The 21370-nt window shown below is 34.0% G+C and overlaps 1 protein-coding gene and 1 long non-coding RNA gene across 2 annotated transcripts; one reads left to right on the forward strand and one right to left on the reverse strand.

Annotated features, from left to right (window-relative positions):
* Window positions 1-2583: 2583 nt before the first annotated feature.
* On the reverse strand, window positions 2584-5283 carry LOC120081904. Its single transcript, XR_005482984.1, has 3 exons — window positions 4905-5283; window positions 4197-4371; window positions 2584-3916 (listed from the first exon to the last, which is right to left on the reverse strand). It is a non-coding gene; the product is annotated as an uncharacterized LOC120081904 (long non-coding RNA).
* Window positions 5284-11967: 6684 nt separating this feature from the next.
* LOC120081582 (1-aminocyclopropane-1-carboxylate oxidase homolog 3-like) lies at window positions 11968-16320 on the forward strand. The gene is made up of 2 exons (XM_039036602.1): window positions 11968-12953; window positions 15791-16320. The coding sequence occupies exons 1-2, from the start codon at window positions 12009-12011 to the stop codon at window positions 16037-16039; spliced, it is 1194 nt and encodes a 397-aa protein (XP_038892530.1). The 5' UTR covers window positions 11968-12008; the 3' UTR covers window positions 16040-16320.
* The last annotated feature ends 5050 nt before the right edge of the window (window positions 16321-21370 follow it).

Consider the following 21370-nt stretch of genomic DNA (forward strand, 5'->3'; position numbering starts at 1 on the left):
CAAAAAGTAACAAAGGAGAAAGCTAGAAAGTCTGCCACCACCCTACACTTGACAGGGTCATTCGATCCCCTAACATTCTAGGAATACCAAATCACGAATCTTGCAAGAAATCATACCTGCCACCTCCCACTGGACTTTTGCCCAAACTTCCGAACATCCCCTCCATAACAGACAACGGATCAGGATCTGCCTACACTAAAGCCAGTGCCAACGAGTCTCCCCCTTGATCACACAAAACTTCAAACTAATTACGTTCATCAACATGATTTACTAATCCCTTAATTCCAAGGGACCCATAAACTACTTTGCTCCTCAAGGGCGCCGAACCTGGTGACCCACTGGCACCTCACCCTACACCTCCTCATCACGCCGACGACGACTAACCATAGTAAACTCGTCATCACTCCCTACACCTCTATTCCCAACCACTAGGTTAACTTCATACACTACTGGAATAATAAACTCCTGACCCCGCATTCTAACAGTGACTGAATAGGGCAATAACGAATCACCATCCACCTGAACACAAACCCTTGCATACGATAACCGCCGCCGCTTTCTTGTTGCAACATCAAAAGAGATTGGTTTACCCACGACACTAGCTAATACTGAAAACCCCTATCCATCCACAACTCTAGGGAAACACGCTCCAATTTAATCCAGATAGGAACAGAATAAAAAACAAAAGTTTCAGGAACAATACCTGGTGAACACTGTCGTAATAAGATGGGTTTTCCACCCAAGTGCCACGAACCATTCTCCAGCACCCAATCCAATGAATCGGCCTTCTGAAATTCAAAGATAATTAACCTGTTTTCTAACAAGATAATAGTTGGCATCTCTACACGTCCCTAAAATCTCTAAATAAGGTGACAAATAACAGAATATGGGAGTTTAGCATCCAAAAACTGACCGACCAAAGATTTCTCCCACAAACACACACCCACATCAATAATCTACTCACAAGGTTCAACAATAACTTTGTCATTTTCAACCAAAAAGGGAATAAACTCTAAATTTTCCCTCAAATTTGACCCAAAAAGGGCCGCCTACGAACTTTCTCCTTTCACACCGGAACTGGAACCAACTAAACCACCCCGCTCCTTCAATCGGTCTGACTTTGGACCAAACCCCCCCGCTGAACTGGTTTTGAGCATCGACTCCTCCCTCTCACAAGAACCCCGCTCGTCCACCAAACGACCCTCGCTTCCAATAAGGCGAGCCCATGAGACCTTTTCACGATCTAACTTCTGCCCCCTTCCCCCCGAGGCTCCCAACTCTAACCCAGCACCACGCGACCCACCCTCCAAAGTCCCCACACCTTTCAACCTTGTCCTCAGCTCCCTCTACACCAGTCCACTCCTTTCACCCAGCCCCATCCCACTCCCAACAGGCCCGCTTACCCCAACTCCCTCAAGGTCCAACCCAACACCCTCAAGGCTCTCAGACACACTCCTCACATCCTGAACCCCAACTCCACTCGAGCCCAAACTCTTCTGCCTAACCACTAGCCTGAACCCCAACCCATCTAGTTCATCCCTTTCAACCCAATTTTCTTCTGACTTTATGATCGCCCTTCGACTACCGTCGGATCATCCACTATCAACCCCCCCAGCCCCACTTTGGCCACATTTCTCGTACCAAACCTTTCACTCTCCTCAGAACGACCATCAGACATCCTAAAATCCTTCACCTCCGAAGATCGAGTGTTGGAAAGAGAATTAGGGATGGGGTTGCGCATGCAATCATGCATTAGACAGGGCTTAAGCTATACGTTTACGCCCATGCATCAGAAGTCATGCGTTAGAATGAAAATGCGTTATCTAGTGTACAATGACCATGCGTTCCTATCACAAGTTTTCTTACGCTCGCGCCAAGTATAACGCGAACGTAAGTTTCTCGGGTAATCCGAGGTCGAACATAGGGACTTGTCACTCAATAATGTTTGTGAAGCAATGCGTTTGAGGTGGGGAAAAGAAAAATAAAAAGAAGAAGTTTAATGAATTTACACACTACTCCTACTCCTATCTAAACAGATTGAGTAATAAAATACTTGCGATGAGAATAGATAGATACATAACAACCATTAACGCATAGTGATATTTATTATCTTAAATCACTCGAGTAATCCCAGCTCATCATACTAACGCATCACACATCTCTCGATGGTCAGCTGCATGACTATATCTCTATAGTGCATGGTTGCATCGAACATAAGATTGTGCCTATCTCTAGGAACAATACATACTTTGCTTTAGTACATTGCATCTCTTACCTTCTCAGACAGTTAGACGTAACTATTTAACTTATAAACAAGCAATGCAATAACCCATAGACAAGTGTTGCTACAGCCTTTCACCAAGCAAAGAGGATTAACTCACTATACTCCACAACACACATCTCTCGGTGCGTTGCTACATGCGTCCTATCTCTAGGTTACACGATTAAGTATGCGATCGTCTTTGATAAATAAACAATGAAGGTAAATGATGTTAAAGAAAAAGATGATGAAGAAGATGAAATTGAAAGAATCAAGAGATGCATTGATTACAAAATGTCTTAATATCTTAAGCTAAAATGTAATACAATACAGAGGGTATAAGAGAAATGAAGGGCTCTGTGCCAAGGTTGCCGATGGTGCCATGGATGAATGGTGGAGATGTCTCTCTCGAGCTCTATCTCCAACGAAAGCTTCGGTCGTCACTTGGTATGGTTTGTGGAGGTGAAGAATTCTCACTGAAAATCTTGCTCAAGCTCTCATCTGTGATCGCAAACCTCTACCTGGAGGCAGAAGTTCGGATACTTTGAAATAAAGGTCGAAGGGGCTATTTGTAGGGTTTAAACGCCGATAGCTATCATGATTGCATTATGTCTCACTGCTGCCTTTGTCGCGGTATGGGCAATGTCACATCATCTTATCTTATTGATACTTCTAAGGTATGCGTCTGAGCTTGATTCAGCTGAAGTATCAATGTGTTCTACCCATCTTGCGGTCGTCCTTCTATTATGGTTGTCACTCCGTGGTCGCAATTTCCAATTGATCACCGTAACTTCCATGCGATGGGTGCATTCGATCACCGTAACTTCCACGCGATGGACGCATTCGATCACCGCATACATTCGTCTATGCGATAGCTCAGTTTTCAATGTATGCATTTGTCTTTGCGGTCGCCTAGCTTCAGCGCATGCGTTTGTCTGTGATTGCTTATTTCCAACACATGTGTTTAATTCCTACGATAGCTACAAAAATAGACACTTTGGCATGGAGTAATGCATAATATTGAGGTTAGTGAGGATTTAGGTGCTAATCGACGCAAAACTCAATTTTCGCATATTCTAAATATTATCACTGCATTTTCTACTTATTAGCCCTCATAATTCTAAATAAAAGGCTTATAATAACTGGCATATCTGTCAGTTATCAATGAGCACCCAAACCCGATTCGATCTCCGGTCTAAGCAGACGAAAGGGATGCCAAGCAACTCGACCTCCATTCTTCTCCTTCAATCTTAAAGGTGACCGCTTACGCACCATCTAACCTCACCATCCACAGATTTAAACTCACACCGTCCTTTGCTACTAAAAACCATAACGTAACCCTCACTATCTAGATTAAACTCACCGTCTGCTAACAACCATAATGATGAAAAACTACTGTAAATATGCTACCTTCTTACCATGAACCTGCTACCTGCTACCGTAACCGGTCGAACGTACCTGCAGCGGAACGAACGAAGAACCTTCTTACCGTCGGAATGAAGACGACATCAACAAACAACAAACGTGTAGATGAAGACGATGAACGACCCCACCAAAATAGCTACCGACTGCCCTCGGGAGAAGACGACGCCTCAGGAGAATTTGACCGCCGCTCGTCCACAACCCTAGGTCAGAAACCAAGAGTCTTTTTTCGATCTAAGGAAAAAGGAAAATCTTAAATTCTCCTAGAAAATTATGAGAAAATTGTTGATTTGGAAACATAATCAGAGGAGTGAGTTGCAGTAATAGGATCATTGGTAAAAAGAAGCATTCAAATAGATGTAAATTCCAGATATTTCTTATTCATACTCTTAAAACAATAATCGCAATCCAAATAGGCCGTAAATGTCATAGAAATACCATGGAGAATCTATCTAGTAGTACCATTGATAAAAACCACCCATAATAATTACCTATTTTTATAGGTAATGATTACCTTTTAAAAAAAATACAATTTTTAATTCTTTCCTTCTTCTTCTCTCATATATCTTCTTCTTCGTGTACCCTCCTCATTTTTTCTTCTTTGTTTTCATGGCTAATGAAAGTTCTCCCTTTTTTTTCATCACCACCACCACAATGACGCCACTGAGTGAAGATGTGAACCATCCATTCTGTGGAAAGAATATTTGAATGAATATTTTCTATATCAATTTGAGATTCCCATAAAGAATTTATATAAAAAGAATGATTAACTAATTCCCTAATATAAAACCTAAATATATGCATAATACATAATTTAAGGCATAAATATCACAATGCCCTCTCTCAAACTCAAGTTTAGAGACTACTTAAGTTTGTGAGTGGATAAACTTACTAAAGTAACTAGATGACAGAAACTCAAGCAATTTTGAATCAAATCATGGTAGATATGGACAGAAAATAGAAATCCATGAAGAATGAGAACACAGAGAACTTCTGAGTTGCAAACAAAAACTCACGAACTTCTAGGTTGGAAAAATAGACCTACATAAAGATCTAAAACGGAACTAATGAACTTTTGAGCTAAAAACAGGGATCTGCGTAAAGATAAAAAAAAAAAATAAAACAGAGATTCGTAAAACACAGAGGTTGAAACCCATGAAAAGAACCAAATTGAGTCAAGGAACTAAACTAAACCAAACCATAGGACTGAATCGAACCAGACCAGATGAATTGGATGAATTTGAATAACATGAACTAGTTTTTTTCTTTTTTTTTTCTGTTTGAGAAATTGCTGCAAAACCCACGATGAAAAACAGATATCTTAGGCAGAGAGGGCATGAACCAAATTTGAATTGTGGGCAAGATTTTTGGATCTGACGACAACAAGCAGCAATCTTAGAGAGGACTTCAACAAACAGAGTCGGCGGACGCTTGTGGGTGGATCTAAGCTAGGCGGCGCAAGGGATTGGCAGGGAAGGCTTCGAATTTATTCATATTGAGACAAATTTAGGGTGCTGGCGGAGATGGTTGGAAAAGGTTGGGCTGCAGTGGGACTGAGTAAATCTTTGATGGTGACAAGCAAAGGAAACGGATCATAGCTGAACGACATACGAACAGGTATGGGCGACGTGGCAGATCTAAGCAGGCAGACAGCGTGTATCGAGGGGGAGCATGACAGAATTGACAACAGATTTGGACTGAATCAGGTTGATGATAGAGTTTGTCTTGCGTGGGTGTTTCTGGTCAGTGTGGATCTAAGTGGGGCAGCAGTGGATAGGCGGCACGAACCGGTGCTGGACACAATGAGAGGTGTGTACGACAACGCTAAGCAGTGGGTCTAGAGATGTGCACAGGACAGGGTCGGGCCAGGGATGCCATTCTCCATTCCTGTCCCTGTTCTCCATTTCATTCCCTATCTCCGTGAAATTCCCCACGGAGATTGGGGCAGAGATTCTCTGTGAGAATTTGCGGGAAGCAGGGAATTTTTTCTGTTACTTTTTTTTTTCCGTAAAAAGCCAATTAATTTAAATCATTAACGTGAGCAAATTTTAATTAAATAATTAACTTTATCACTAAGTTATTTATTATGATTAGTTTTATATGAAAATTTGAATTTAATGATAAATTACTCAAATTTTAGGCAAGAAAAGCTAATTAATTTTTGTAGTAGAAAGAAATAAATATAAACCAAATTATTCACGTATATAATCTAAATTTAAACATTCAATTTAAATATATTCATTATCTTTCTCAACAAATAATCAATTTTGAAATTTAAATGTAATATTTATATAAAAATAATAATAACATAACATTAAATAACTATACTAAATAAATATGTAGAAGCTAATTGAGGCGGGGACGGGGAACGGGGTGGGGTGGGGGCTGAGGGTGGGGGCTGGGGGCGGGGACGGGGAATGCATTCCCCGTCTTTGTCCCCGTTTAGTTCACGGGGAATTTTTTTTCTTCCACTCCCTCCCCCATTCCCCGCCTAACCGGAGAATCCCCGTCCCGTTCGAGACGGGACCCTATGGAAAAATTGGACATCTCTAAGTGGGTCTGAGGCAACGGATCTATGGTCAATGGGTTGTGCACAGGAGGAACTGACCTGGCAGTGGATTGAATCGGATTTGGGTGACTACGCAAGACATTCAACTGAGACGGAAAAAATCTGAGATGCAACGGAGATAGATTAGAGGCATGATGATAGATCTACACGACACAAACGAGAATGGTTGAAGAACTACACAAATTAGAGGTTGGGAGCAACGGATCTACAAGAGCATCGACAATAATGGGCTGGGAGGAGAAAAACATGAAGATTCGAAAATCTATGAATGTTGAAATGGTGCAAAACCCTTAGAACTTGGCTCTGATATCATGTGGAAAGAATATTTGAATGAATATTTTCTATATCAATTTGAGATTCTCATATGGAATTTATACAAAAAGAATGATTAATTAATTCTCTAATATAAAGCCTAAATATATGCATAATACATAATTTAAGATAAAAATATCGTAACACATTCATTTTCTTCTTTCCATTTCTTCTTTTCTTCTCCATTTTGTCTCTCTTTTCTTTATGTTCTCATATCTCTTCTTCTACTTTTCTTCTCTTTTTTGACCTTTATATATTTTTATTTTTATTTATTTGGCTAGATAACCAAAACTGACAAAATTGACTGACCCTTAGTGTGGTTGGTCCGTGGTGTATTATGCTTGTCAAAAATCGATCCCCACTGACCAACAAAAACTAACTAGTTAGTGGTAGGCGTCAATTTCAATCCAAACCTATTTTAACCTCCGTTTTGCTATAATAAAATTATTTAGAATTCAGTGATTAAAATAACCAACACTTCCTTCTTCAAAAATTTCTAACAACTCTATTCATTAGTGATCAACTACGACGACCATCTTTGATAACTCTCTAGTGATCAATTTTAGTGATCAATCTAACGGCCAACTCTAACAAAAACCACTTCAGACCCACAATTTCGGCAACGACCATTGTCAATGAATAACTCTGATGAATCTCTTTAGTGACCAACTCCAATGATCACTTTCAACGAATTAATAAAATTTAATAAATTATAAGATCAATTAAAAAAAATTAAAATTCGATGATCATTACAATTACAAACTCCATCCTAAAAGAATAGAAGAAATTAGGGAAAAGAAGAAGAAGAAGATGAGGCAAAATACCGTACGGCCTAAAAGTTCTAGATCCCTGTATTTTATGTACATCCACGTGTTTATTTCTGATAAGGTAAAAATAAAAAAGTCGTCGTGTTATTTTGGATGATTATCCTAAGAAAGTGAAGTTACAGTCTTACCCCTTCTTCGTGTCAAATTCAAAGTGTATAGTATTGTCCAACTTGGGATTTCTAAGCCTTTTTCTCACTAATTTGTCCTTTTTCATATGGCCAAAATTTTCCCTCATATATTGCGTGTACGTTATACACTCTTTTTATAGATCAAGAGTTAAGACGCGTTTCCTTTTTATTATTAGTATTTTAGTTTTTTCTTTTTTTGGTTAGTTTCAAGTTTTTTAATCAAATTTTAAATAAATAATAATAACAATAATAATTATTGGTAAAAATAAATAAATAAATAAATAAGTTTAGCTCAACCATAATTGATAATATGACTTTATTCCTCAAATAATTAATGTTTAATCCCTCATCCCTATAATTGTCTCGCTATATTTAAAAACCGATAATAACAACATTTTCATTCAAGGATAGACATATTAAAAAAAAAAAAAAAAAAAATTGGTCAAGTTACAAGTTTAAAAAGAAAAATATATTTTTTTAGTACAATTGGGATAAGGAGATTTGAACCACAGATCTTGTTATTACTAAACATACTTGTATGCAAATTGAGCTATGTTCAGTTTAACAAGGAATGTATTTAGTAGTTTTAACTTTTGAGGTTTGTTTTGGTCTCTAAACTTTAATGTGTTCAAATATGTTCTTGAAATTTAAATTTTAGCAGAAAAAAAAATCAATTCACACTTGTAAACATTATAATTGTATCAATTTAAACTTTCAATTAATAGTTGTATCAATTTAAATCTTGAACTTTTTATGAGTATGTCAATTTACACCTTCCATATGTTTATGAATAAACATTATGTGAGACTTATAATTTTATCGATTAAATATTTAATCTTCTTTGAAATTTTGATTTAAAAAAAATCCTTTGAAAATTGTCTATGCATTAATTCTAAATGTTCTTGATATTAATTTGACATTTGAAGAAATTCACACACATGAAAAATTGAATATACGAATGATTTTCAAATGTAATTTTAATAAAAAGGTTGAATTGATTTGTCATATATTAATTTAGAAGTTTCATTTGAAATAATTATATGTTTTACACAATATTTTTTTAACTAAATTTGAATGAGCGTATAATTTGGTACACATACAAAACTATAAAAAATTCGAAGTTTAAATTTACACTAGTCTAGATTGAAAGTTTAGGGATGGTAAATTATAATTTTTACTAAATTTTATGTCTAATATATTATATTGATCTAATCGAAATTTTTAATAAATTTACAAACTTTATACTGCAGTAAATTAAAATTTTATAATAGACATCAAATTATACATCATATTTATTGTACTAGTTGATTTCTTAAATTTTCGATTATATTAAGTACCTATATTTAACATGAACTTGAAAATTCAAAGATGTAATATATATTTTTATAGATACAAACTTGAAAATTAAAGACTAAATTTGTAATTTAATTAAAAAATATTTAGATTTTATTTTTATTTTTAGTTCGTTAAATTTCAAGTAAACATAATAAAATTCATATATTAAGTATTACAAACTTCAAAATCTAAATTGTTGGAAACTGAAATATATAACCAAAATAAATAATCATAATTACATAATTATCTAAATTATATCATTAATCTAATGAGTTATTATTTTACACAAGAATTTGACAAATTGTTATCCTCATAAATGAAAGTAAGAATCAACCAGAAGCTTCGAATGAGAAAATAAAGTATATTTAATATATTCAACATTGTATATTTGAATCTTTTAAGAATAAACTAGAGTATATTTAATAAATACATGAATAAAACAATTTGTACAATATATCGTTTTTCTTATTGAACAATATATGCAATGTATATTTATATTTTTTTAGTATATTACTAGTATATTCGACATATAGTTCTAAATCTCAACATGATTTTTAACTAAAAAAACAGAAGAAAATAAATGAATCTAATTTGAAATAAAGAAAGGATTAAATATTTCAAAAACGTATTGATGAGAGATGTAATTAACGATATCTTGAAAAATTCTTATATAATTAATAGTAGATCCAAAAATAATATATTTTTTATTTTAAAATGTTAAAAAAAATTAAAAGATGAGAGAATATCCACAAATTAATGTTACTAAAATTTAGTTATGAAATATTAGTGATATAGGATACTAAATTCTTCCTTGCATAAATGTTAACCCTTCAATTTGTTACATGACTAAGATATATACTACGTTGATTTATTTTCTAAAGTTGAGCCTAAAATAATCCTACTAAGAAATCTAAAACATAGCTAAAATAAATAAAGTTTAAGAAACTAAAATAAAAAGCTTATATTCAAGTATAGAAAAACTAATCAAAATATTTATAAAATATAGTAAATTTTCATAATATAGATATTGGATATTGATAGAAGTCTATTTTGTAAATATTTTCTGAAATTTTGTCCTTTCAAATAATTTTTCAAATAAAAACATAAAGAAAAACCAAGAATAATAAATTATTATAAATATTATCAAAGTAAATAGATGTTCATTGCTTAGTGTCCGAAAAGTCATGTGTCAATTTTCATGTTGTTCATATGCCTTGTAGTTATTCATGTTTAGTGTCCATGTAATACCACATCCTACTTGCCACTTTGCCTATAAATAGTGACATTTGGTGGATCTTAAAATCACACACATTAGTGAGAAATCCACTCCAAATTTCCACTAAACTTTTATATTATTAAATTTTCATAAATTTAGTTATTATATTTTCTTCATATCCGTTGTGCATTGTTGTGCTCCTCAATTTCATAACACGTTATCGACATAAGCTCCTGTTGCTTTCATCGTCGAAGGTAGGTCAGTTTTTTTTCCTCTTTATTATAATTAATAAATTAAATGTTATTTTGCATATTTAGTACATATTAAATTTTTAATATAAATACAATATTTTGTGATAGTTTTGTCATGACAAACCTTACAAAATTAAAACTCGCAACCCTTGACATTAATGACAATAGTTATTTGTCTAGGTGGATATTTATCGAAAGAAAGATATCAAAATAATCCCATATGTTCGTGTGTTTTTATAAAGAAATCACAACCAGTATTTGATATTATAACTGTATATATTGATGACTTGAATATAGTTGAACTCCGGAATTGCTTTCAAAGGTAATAGAATATCTTAAGAAATAATTTGAGATGAAAGATCTCGGAAAAACAAAATTTTGCCTTGGTTTGCAAATTGAGTCTTTTAGCATATGGAATATTTATTCATTAGTTAACTTATATAGGAAAAATTTTGAAAAGATTTTATATGAACAAAACATGTGCATTAAATATTCCAATAGAAGTCCATTCATGGGATATAAAGAAAGATATATTTCGACCTTGAGGCGATAATGAAGAACTTATTGGTCTCGAAGTACCATATCTTAGTGTAATTGGTGCACTTATGTATCTTGCTAATAATACAAGACCAGATATTGCATTTTCACTAAATTTATTAACTAGATACATTGAAATGAAATTAAACATATACTCCGTTATCTCCAGGAACAATCGATGTAGGTTTGTTTTATTTAAATAAATAAAATTTTGACCTAGTTGATTATGTAGATTTTGGATATTTATCTGATCCACACAAAGTAGATCTAAAACAAGTTATCTGTTCACATGTAGAAGAACTGCTATATCATGACGATCGATGAAACAAACTATAATGGCCACTTCTTCAAATGATGCTGAAATTCTTGCAAATCATAAGACTAGTCGATAATGTGTATGGCTAAGATCACAGCACATTCAGGAAACGTGTGGTTTGTCTTTTAATAAAAATCTTCCAACAGTATTATATGAAGACAACACAACTAGCATAACCCAAATCAAAAGGGATATATTAAAGAGATAGAACAAAGTATATTTTAATGAAGCTTTTCCACAATCATGATTTTGAAGAAAATGACGACATCACTAACAATAAATTTGTTCGAAGAATAACCTAATAAGCTTATTTACAAAGACATTACCAATCGCAACTTTTGAAAAATTGGTGCATAACATTAGAATGCAGTGACTCAGAGATCTTAAGTTATGTTTTCATGACGAGTGTAAATATATTGTATTCTTTAACATATTATATATATAATATATATATTTAGCATCTAAGGGATATCATACTATATTATATAAATAAATAAATGACCATTGCTTATCGTCCTAAAACCCATATGTCAATCTTCATGTTGTCCATGTGCTGGTATTCAGGTAAGACCACTTTCTACTTGCCACTCTTCTTAATAGTGACATTGATCAATCTTAAAATTACACACATTGTCCACTAAATTATTGTCCACTAAATTTTCATAATTTTAATTATTCTATAATTTTAGTCATTATTATATTATATTTTCCATATCCATGATGTTTTTCGATTTCATAACAAAAATCACAATTTTTTTTCATCTTTTTCAATTCTATATATATGTGTAATATATTTTTAAAATACTTTTATTCTAAGCTTCTTCCTTCTCTTGCAATGCTCAGCCTCTGCAACTCAAATTCTCTCTCTCTCCTTCAAACAACTTTCCCTTCCAAAAACCCTAATCGAACTCCAAAGAACAAATTCCACATCGTAAAAATGGCCGCCGATTTCGATCGAGCCACAGAATTGAAGCAATTCGACGAAACCAAAGCCGGCGTCAAAGGCCTTCTCGACGCCGGCATCAATCAAATCCCTCACATTTTCATTCACCCGCCTGAAACTCTCTCCGACCTCAAACCAAGCTCTAAATCCCCATCCTCATCCTCCGCCGCCGTCGTCATTCCAACAATCGATCTCGCCGGCCTCGACTCCCCTGACCTCCGCCCTTCCATCGTCGATCAGGTCCGAAACGCCGCGTCGACCTTCGGATTCTTCCAAATCATCAACCATGGAGTTCCGCAGAAAGTGCTCGACGATATCCTCGATTCGATTAGGGCTTTTCACGAACTGCCATCGGAGGCGAAATCGCCGTACTACCGGAGGGACGTCGGGACCGGAGTGTCGTACTTGTCGAACATCGATCTGTTCAAAGCGAAAGCGGCGAGTTGGAGAGACACGCTTCAGGTAGGATTAGGGCCGGTGGCGGCGGCGGCGGAGAATATTCCGGAGATTTGCAGGGCTGCGGTGGGGGAGTGGGCGAAGGAAACGGAGAAGTTAGGGTATTTATTAGAGGAGGTGTTGTGTGAGGGATTAGGGCTGAGACCGGAGCGGCTTAAGGAGGCGACGTACGGAGAAGGGCGGATGATGGTTGGGCATTACTATCCGTATTGCCCACAGCCGGATCTGACGGTGGGGATTAAATCGCACACGGATCCTGGAGTTTTGACTGTGCTGCTGCAGGACCATATCGGCGGTTTGCAGATCCGGCACGGCGGTGGTTGGGTGGATGTTGAGCCCGTCGCCTGTGCTCTTGTTATCAATATCGGCGACTTGCTTCAGGTAACCTTAAGCGAGGGATATTTTTGGCCACGGCCTCCAAAAAAATAATTAAAAAAGAAAAAAGAAAAAAACTCCATGCATCCCACTCAATTATTGAAGCATAAAAACACAGGCAACATACTATTTTTTAAAAGCCCCAAATTTTTAATTGGTACAACACAATAGATAGTGCCCCAAAACTTTGTTGAAGTTTCGTAAAGTAAAGATTATTAAAACATAAAATTGAAAATAGAAGAATTTATTAAAGATTATGGGGAAATTCTTATAAATAGAAAAATCTAAAAAATATTTAGATTTTATAGTAAAAATTTCTAAAAATACTCATGCTTTTGGAATTTTTTGGCTATAAAGGATAAATATTTTTTATATTTAAAAACATTCCTTATTAAATTTCTTTTAAATTTAGGACTAAATTTATAACTTCTTTGAAAAAATATAAAATAGTTTCCAAACTAATTTTATGAACTAAAATAAAATGAAAGTTGGAAGTACAAAAACTAGAGTATAAAAAATACATGATACATGATTAGAAAACATCAGTCAATTAAAAAAATGAACTTCTAAATTGGTAAATATTTCAAATTTTGACTAAGAAAATAGTGGTTTAGATTGTTATATATATTTATACTATTTAAAAGAGGAGAAATCTTGATTTCTCCTCTTTGCCATTTTAGTGGATGGTTATAGGATTATATGATGTATTTTACATTTTATTATTAAACATGTATTTTAGCTACTTTCTACACTCACGTTAAATTAAAAAAAAAAAAAAAGAGTTTCCCTATTTTTTGACCTTTAAAGGTTAAATCATACTGGATTTAAAAAAATATATTTTATCTTCTAATATCTAATTCACGTTAAAAAAAATTATTAAAAGATGTTTGGGATAAGAAGTTGGTTATTATAATTAGGTTTTTTATGTTTGAGTGTAGATTATTTTAATTTGGATTATAATAGTATGGATTTGAGGGGTAAACTATTTTAATTTGAGAAAAAATGAATAAACAGTAAATTGTAAATATGGTAGCAAATGGGGTTTTGAAAATAGCATTTACCGTAACAAGAGTTGATTAACTCTTATGATAGTTTTAATTTCCTCTCTTGCCCCGTTTAGTTATGAATGTAGGGACATCTTAAGTAATTTAATATTTAAATTATTATATAAAAATGTTCGCTACTTTTTTCCACACACACACATTAAATTTAGAAAAAAAAAGAGTTTCCCTATATTTTAACATTCACACGTTAAATGATACTATTTTTTTTAAAAAAAAATTTATCATCTAATATCTAATTCACTTTAAGTAAAAGGGATTTTTTTAATCATTTTCTTAAAATAAAAAAAGAAAAAATTGATTAGACTCTTATATCAACTTATACATTTTATTTTTTAAATTTTATGAAATATATGTAGTTCCCAGTAGTCTATATAAAAGCAAGAATAATTAATTACCAAAGAAAATAAAGCATATTTGATGACTTTTCTCTTGAATTATTATGCATGGTAGTTGGGAGAAGAAAAGTGACCGTAATTTTCCATGAATACCCTTTATTTATTTATTTTTTTCTCCCTTTCTTTCTTCTTCTTTTGGGCAACACTGAATTACAAGGAGGGAGAAAATTTTGACATTAAGTTTTTTTTTCCCTCTTTTAGAATTTGCAAGACTATACAATCAACTAATCTATATTTTAATAGACAGTAATACAAATTTGATTCAAAGTAATGTTCATCTATCACATTAATAAAATTATAATTTGATTTTGTTTGACAATATATGAGATAAGGAGATCGAGTCTCAAAATTCAAGATCAATAATACAAGTTTATGTTAGTTAAACTAAGTACGTATTGACAAAAATAAGATTAAATTTCTAAGTTCATAAAAATCTCATTTAAAATTTATTCCAATCACATATCATTCATCTTCCCACTTGCTCATCAATTCTTAGAATGAAATTATTTTGGTTCATTATATATAGTCACATATTACACACATGGAAAAAGATAGATATTTAAACAAGGAAAATTCCATTGAGTAATTATTATTTTAATTTTGAAGTTATTAAATATTCACCCATAGATTATTTTTTAAATCCTTACAAATCTCTTGGATGATGTGTAAACAAGTCAAATATTAAAAAAGAAAAATGTAGAAAAAACATTGACTTTTTGTTTAAATAATCAGACTGACTTGACAGCAGTTTTCAAATAAACCTTAACACATGCAGCATCTAAGTTCTAAAATATTATTTTACTTAATTCTGTTTAGTAACCTACACAAAAAATTATAATTTAAGTTAAAAAAACATTTTGGGTCCTTAGATTTTTACACAAGTAACTTTAATGTGTAATGATTAGTCTGAATATTTCTGAATTTAATTTAATCCTTTTTAACTTAAGTGTATAACAACTTAGTCTATATATTTTTAAATTTTTTAATAATTTATTCTCTAATTTTTAATAATTTATTCTCTAATTTTTAATCATTTATTCTCTATATTGAAAAGACTTATCAAACTTAATTACTAATTTTGATTGTATATTGATTTGATCTTTATAATTTATAAACAAGTTTGAAATTTGGAAGTATAAGGATAGATCGAGACAAACTAAAATTTTGTGACTAAATTAGTACTTCCATGAATGTCTACAGACCAAAAACAAATTTTAATCTATAAGATAACCTTATTTTTATATGATGTTGATGTAAGTGATGAGATATGAAGAATATCATATTCTTATATTTTTAATTTTATGATGAGATATGAAGAATATCATATTCTTATATTTTTAATTTTATGTTAAAAATGTAATTTTCCCTTTAATTTTGTTTATAGATTGCGTCAAATAATGTGTACAAGAGCGTGGAACATAGAGTATTAGCAAATGGAAAGTCAGAAGCGCGTGTTTCGGTTGCAGTTTTCTACAACCCTAGAATTAGAGATAATTTATATGGGCCATTCCCTGAACTAATCTCACAAGACACACCTGCGGCTTATCAACAATTCACATACACGGATTACATAACAAGATTCTTCAACAAGGAGTTAGATGGAAAATCATTGCCCAACCATTATAAAATTTGAACTTCATGTTTGTCTGTTTGTTTGTTTGTTTTTTTTAAATTTTCAAACTTCAAAACTATTATAAATATTACAGATTATGTGTAAAATAGATACCCATTTTTAGTGTCAAGTCAAATGTCACTCCATCTATACCTCATGTGTGTTGTCATATGTATTGTTAATACTCATTCTTAATGTGCGAATAAACCATCTCCTACTTGTCATGTTGCTTATAAATATAGGCATTTGGTGGAGCTTGTAAGATACACACATTGGTGAGAATTTAAAAAAAGTTGGAGAAAGTAGAGAAATTTCTTATTTCATATATTATTTATATATATATATTATGTTTTATTTATTTTATTTTATTTATTTATATATTATGTTTTATTTATTTTATTATATATTATTATCATATTATATTTTCTCCACATCCTTTTGTGTGAGCCCCCCCTGTTTCTCAAGTCACAATACATTTCAGTACGAGCTCCTGTCGTTTTTCCTATTTGAAGGTAGGTTCAAAGTTTTTTTTCTCTTATATATTAATAAATTTAATATTATTTTGTATATTTAATATTTATTAAATTTTTAATATAAATACAATATTTTCTTTTAATTTTGAGAATATTTGGACTTAATGTTGCTATTTTCTTTTATCTATCATCATATTTTCTTTTTTAAATGTTAACTTTTGTATATTCCAAGTATTGTTTTTTTTATTGTAGTTATTTTCTTTTGATGAAGAAACATGGATCATTTTCATATGTGGATGATTAAAAAATGAGCAAAGAAGATATATGTTTGACAGACAGTACAACTATGCACATAATATTTACAAGTAGAAAATATTTTTTCAAACTGACAATGCTGGAAGCAAAAGTCAATACAATATCAGGTTATGCAAACCTAATTGAAGGATTTTAAAAAAGCAAATATTTTGCCTAGAGGAACAAAATTTACAATTGATAATGCATTATTCTCTAGTCAATCAAAGATAAATCTACTAAGTTTTAAAGATATACGTTGCAATGGTTATCATATTGAGATTGATAGTAAGAATAATGTGGAATATCTATATATCATATCTACTGGAAAAATGTATATCAGAAGAGTTGCATGTTTTATCTTCTGGATTATATTATACTCATATACGAGTAATTGAAACATAAGCAACAATGAACCTAAAGTTCATGAAGCCATATATATTTGCTATTTGGCATGATAGATTGGGTAATTCAAGGTCTATAATGATGAGAAGAATTATTGAGAATTTAAATGGACATCAATTTAAGAGCCACATTATTCTTTAATTTAATGAATTATCATGTGATGTTTGCTCTCAAGGAAAATTGGTAATTAAACCATCACAAGCTAAAGTGGGGATTGAATCACCTGCATTTTTAGAACGAATTCATGGTGATATATATGGACCTATTAACCCACCACGTGGACCATTTAGATATTTTATGGTATTAATAGACGTAACCAATAGATGGTCACACATGTACTTATTATCAAGTAGAAATCTTGCATTTGCAAGATTATTTGCTCAAATAATTAAGTTAAGAGCACAATTTCCTGATTATACAATTAAGACCATTTATCTTGATAATGCTGGTGAATTTACATCCCAAACTTTTGACAATTATTATATGTCAATTGGGATAAGCATTTAACATGTTTAGCTCATGTTCATACGAAAAATGGTTTAGCAAAATCATTCATAAAACGTCTGAAGTTTATTGCTAAACCATTGGTTGTGAAAGCTAAGCTTCCTACATCTGTATGGGAACATGCTATTTTGCACTCAAAGTCATTTGTACGCATTAGGCCAGTAGCTTATTGGAGGATCTCATATCTAAGAGTTCCATGAGCGTGCTCGGATCACTCCGATCTCACAGTGATCGAAAAACAATAATATACATTCAACACATACAGTTATGCAAACAAATCTAATTATCGGCATGCTACGAACAACAAATTAACAAAGGGAAATAGTTCCATACCAGTTGAAGACAATCTTCACACTTCGGAACTCCAACGCAGCGAAAAACCTCCACGAGATCTACCAATGCCCAACGGAAACGTCGACTGCAGCAACACGAATAACGCGAACTCACGAGCACAACGGGGACGACACCACCACTAAAGAGTCCCGGGTATTCTCGGAGTGAAAATCCAAAGGGTGGGCTTTGGTGAATTTGGTAGAGGAAGGAGGAAACACGAATCGTGTAGGCGATAAGCAAGTGGGAGGAAAAGCAACGGTATCGCATAGTAGAAGTACTTATCGTTTAGGAGGAGCTCACGATCGTGTAAGATTTACTGAATGATCGTTTAGGAAAAGTATACGATCGTTTAGTCAAATCGACACACTATACGATCGTTGCATAAGGTAGACGATCGTTAAGCGGAGAAGAGCTATTGTATAGTCTCTTGATTTTCTTAAGCGATCGTTCTGATCAATACCAGCGCGCTCTCACTTTTCTCTTCGGGCGATTGAACGATGGGTTTCAAAATGAAAACTTTTTTTTAAATTTTTTTTAACTCATCGGTTACAATAACCGACGTTCTCCACTAACCCACATCCAAATGTGAAATTTGGCATAATTATCTTATAACTAACCAATTAATAAATAAATAATATAATCATATTATATTTATATCCTATAGTTTGATATCACATATCAATTATAGTATTTTCTCCTCTTCTTGATATAAATCATATTTATATCTAATTTCCTCCAAAATAGTGTATTTCACACATTTAGCCAATTATATCATATATAATTAACAAGTCCAATTATATCATATATAATCGAACTTCCTCTTGTCAATTTGAACATTTCAAATTAACCTAAATACTGGTTCTCGACTTTATCCAAGCTACCCAGGAGACTTAATGAACTTGTGGCTCGAAGCTCCAACGGTCTGTGAATAGCTGAATAAACTCTTTAGCCACGAGATCCACCATCCGTTAAAAGGCATTCCACTAAAGACCAATGGCTGAACTCTTCTTACCACAGATATTTTTTTGTGTCCATTGGATATAACCAATCACGAGTACGATGACCATTCACAGATGCTCATAAGTACAGTTAGGCCAAATTATCGTTTTTCCCCTGTAGTTACATCTCACTCCTTACCACTGATTTCTCTAATGAACAATACAACATAGTCCAACTATGTGTGAACACCTCTTGGGCCAAGAGAAGGTGTGTGGCACCACATCGTTCAAGCCCTGGAATCAGCCCTTAAGGGAGCTATCTATCTACTTACTTCTACCTCGGGGAAGGAGTGAATTCCATCTTGTGTAGTTGAGTTCCTAGCTCCCAAATCAGACGAATTTAGTAGGTTTGAATCGGCGAATTGGCCACTCGCACCCATACAAATCAAAGGACCGCCCTTAATGGCAGGAGTTCCCAACTCACTCAGGATTGAGGTCATGTTACCTATAGTCATCCTAGTGAAGTGAAGTCTCTGTCATGAACGGTGTGATATAACGAGACGTTAACACTTCGTGGTCAGGTCTTATACAAACTCTTTGTATAGGACGCCTCTGCTCGCATATCCCCAACACGAATGATTAGGATCAGACCATCTGTGACAAGTCACAAAACTTGTGACCATTCTACAAAGCGGGCCGCATCCGTAGTGTTACCAGGATAAGGTTTCCCTCCTATATCCATATACTACAGACCATTTTGGTTATCACTCAAGACATGATCCACTTATATGTCACCACATACATGATTGAGTCACATATAGATAACCAGGGATTTTATGTTTATTGGTTTGTGGTAAAGCAAATAAAACAAGTAACTGAGCAAAAATACAAGATGTGAAGTAAATATCATAAATTAATAACACAAGCGTTCGTATAAGCTGTTTACAAACTACATGACACGAGATTTTAGAGCATCAACCCCAACAATCTCCCAATTATCCTAAAGCGAAGTGGGGTGTACAAAAAACCTAGTACAAAACAATAAACTAGGGCATAAAAGCCTAGTACAATAAAATCCCCCACTTGCCTTAGTCCAGCCGCAGGCGATGCTGTAGACCCATGCTCCGTAGGTGACCCTCAAACACTGTAGCCGTGAGAGCCTTCGTAAACGGGTTAGCAACATTAAAAATGGCCTGGGTTAGACTGATCCGTCTCATATCCTCAACCTTTTGAGGCGTCTTAGGACACAGGTCCTTAGACAAAGTGACTCCATGCCTGAACAGCAGTAGGCCCTTGCTGGAGTCCTGCATCGATACTTGAGCAATAACTTGTCAATGTACGATGCCTGAGACAGTGCTAGCACTTTGTTCTTACGATCCCGAAAGATCTGTATACCTAGAAAAAACTGAGCCTCTCCCAAATCTTGCATTTGGAATTGGGTCGCTAGCCAGTTCTTAACTGTAGTCAGTAAACCAACATCATTCCCAGTAAGTAAAATAATGTCCACGTACAACACTAAGAAGACTACTGAAGCGTTGATGATCTTCTTGTAGACACAAGGTTCATCAATGTCGCCATGCTGGTCAACATCCTTCATTGCCTTCATATAAGACAACGGATCCTCAACGTCGCCTTCTATTACCATAGCTAGGATTTTTGTGAAACCTAGATAGCGAACAGGTGGGTTCGCAAGCCTCCCACTACGTCGAGGTTCCCTCAACTCTTGAGGTGGAACCAACCTACTGGATAAACTCCCATAAACAATTTTTATTGATGTAGCAGGCTCTTCAACAACTTTTGTTAACGTTTCAGTAGTTTCATTGGAAAGTTCACGCAACATGACTTTGCTTCGTGGACTGTGCTCCCTTATATGATCCTCCTCCAGGAAAGTAGCGTTTGTTCAAACAAACACCCTATTTTCCATCAGACCATAAAAATAACCCCCTTATGTACCTTTGGGGAAGCCTACAAAGAGGTATAACCTCGACCTGGTTCCAACTTCTTGGGATTAGCCTCAAGCACATGTGCAGGGCAACCCCAAATGCGAAAGTGACGTAAACTAGCTTTACGCCCATTCCACAACTTCAGAGGTATTCTAGCAACACTCTTGGAAGGAACACAGTTGAGTATGTACACCGTAGTCTCCATTGTGAAAACCCCAAAACGAGTTCGATAAGGAAGCGTAACTCATCATCGAGCGAACCATGTCCAACAAGGTCTTATTTCTCCTCTCCGCTACACCATTCTGCTGAGGTGTACTCGACGCTGAGAGTTGGAAAACGATTTCATGTTCTAGAAAATAGTCCTGGAATGCTGAGTCCAAATACTCTTCACCTCGATCTAATCGAAGTGTTTTAATCCGTCTATCTAATGCGTTTTCAACTTCAGCCTTGAACTCTTTGAACTTT

Source organism: Benincasa hispida, chromosome 7 (assembly GCF_009727055.1).
Source record: "Benincasa hispida cultivar B227 chromosome 7, ASM972705v1, whole genome shotgun sequence".
Lineage (NCBI taxonomy): Eukaryota > Viridiplantae > Streptophyta > Magnoliopsida > Cucurbitales > Cucurbitaceae > Benincasa > Benincasa hispida.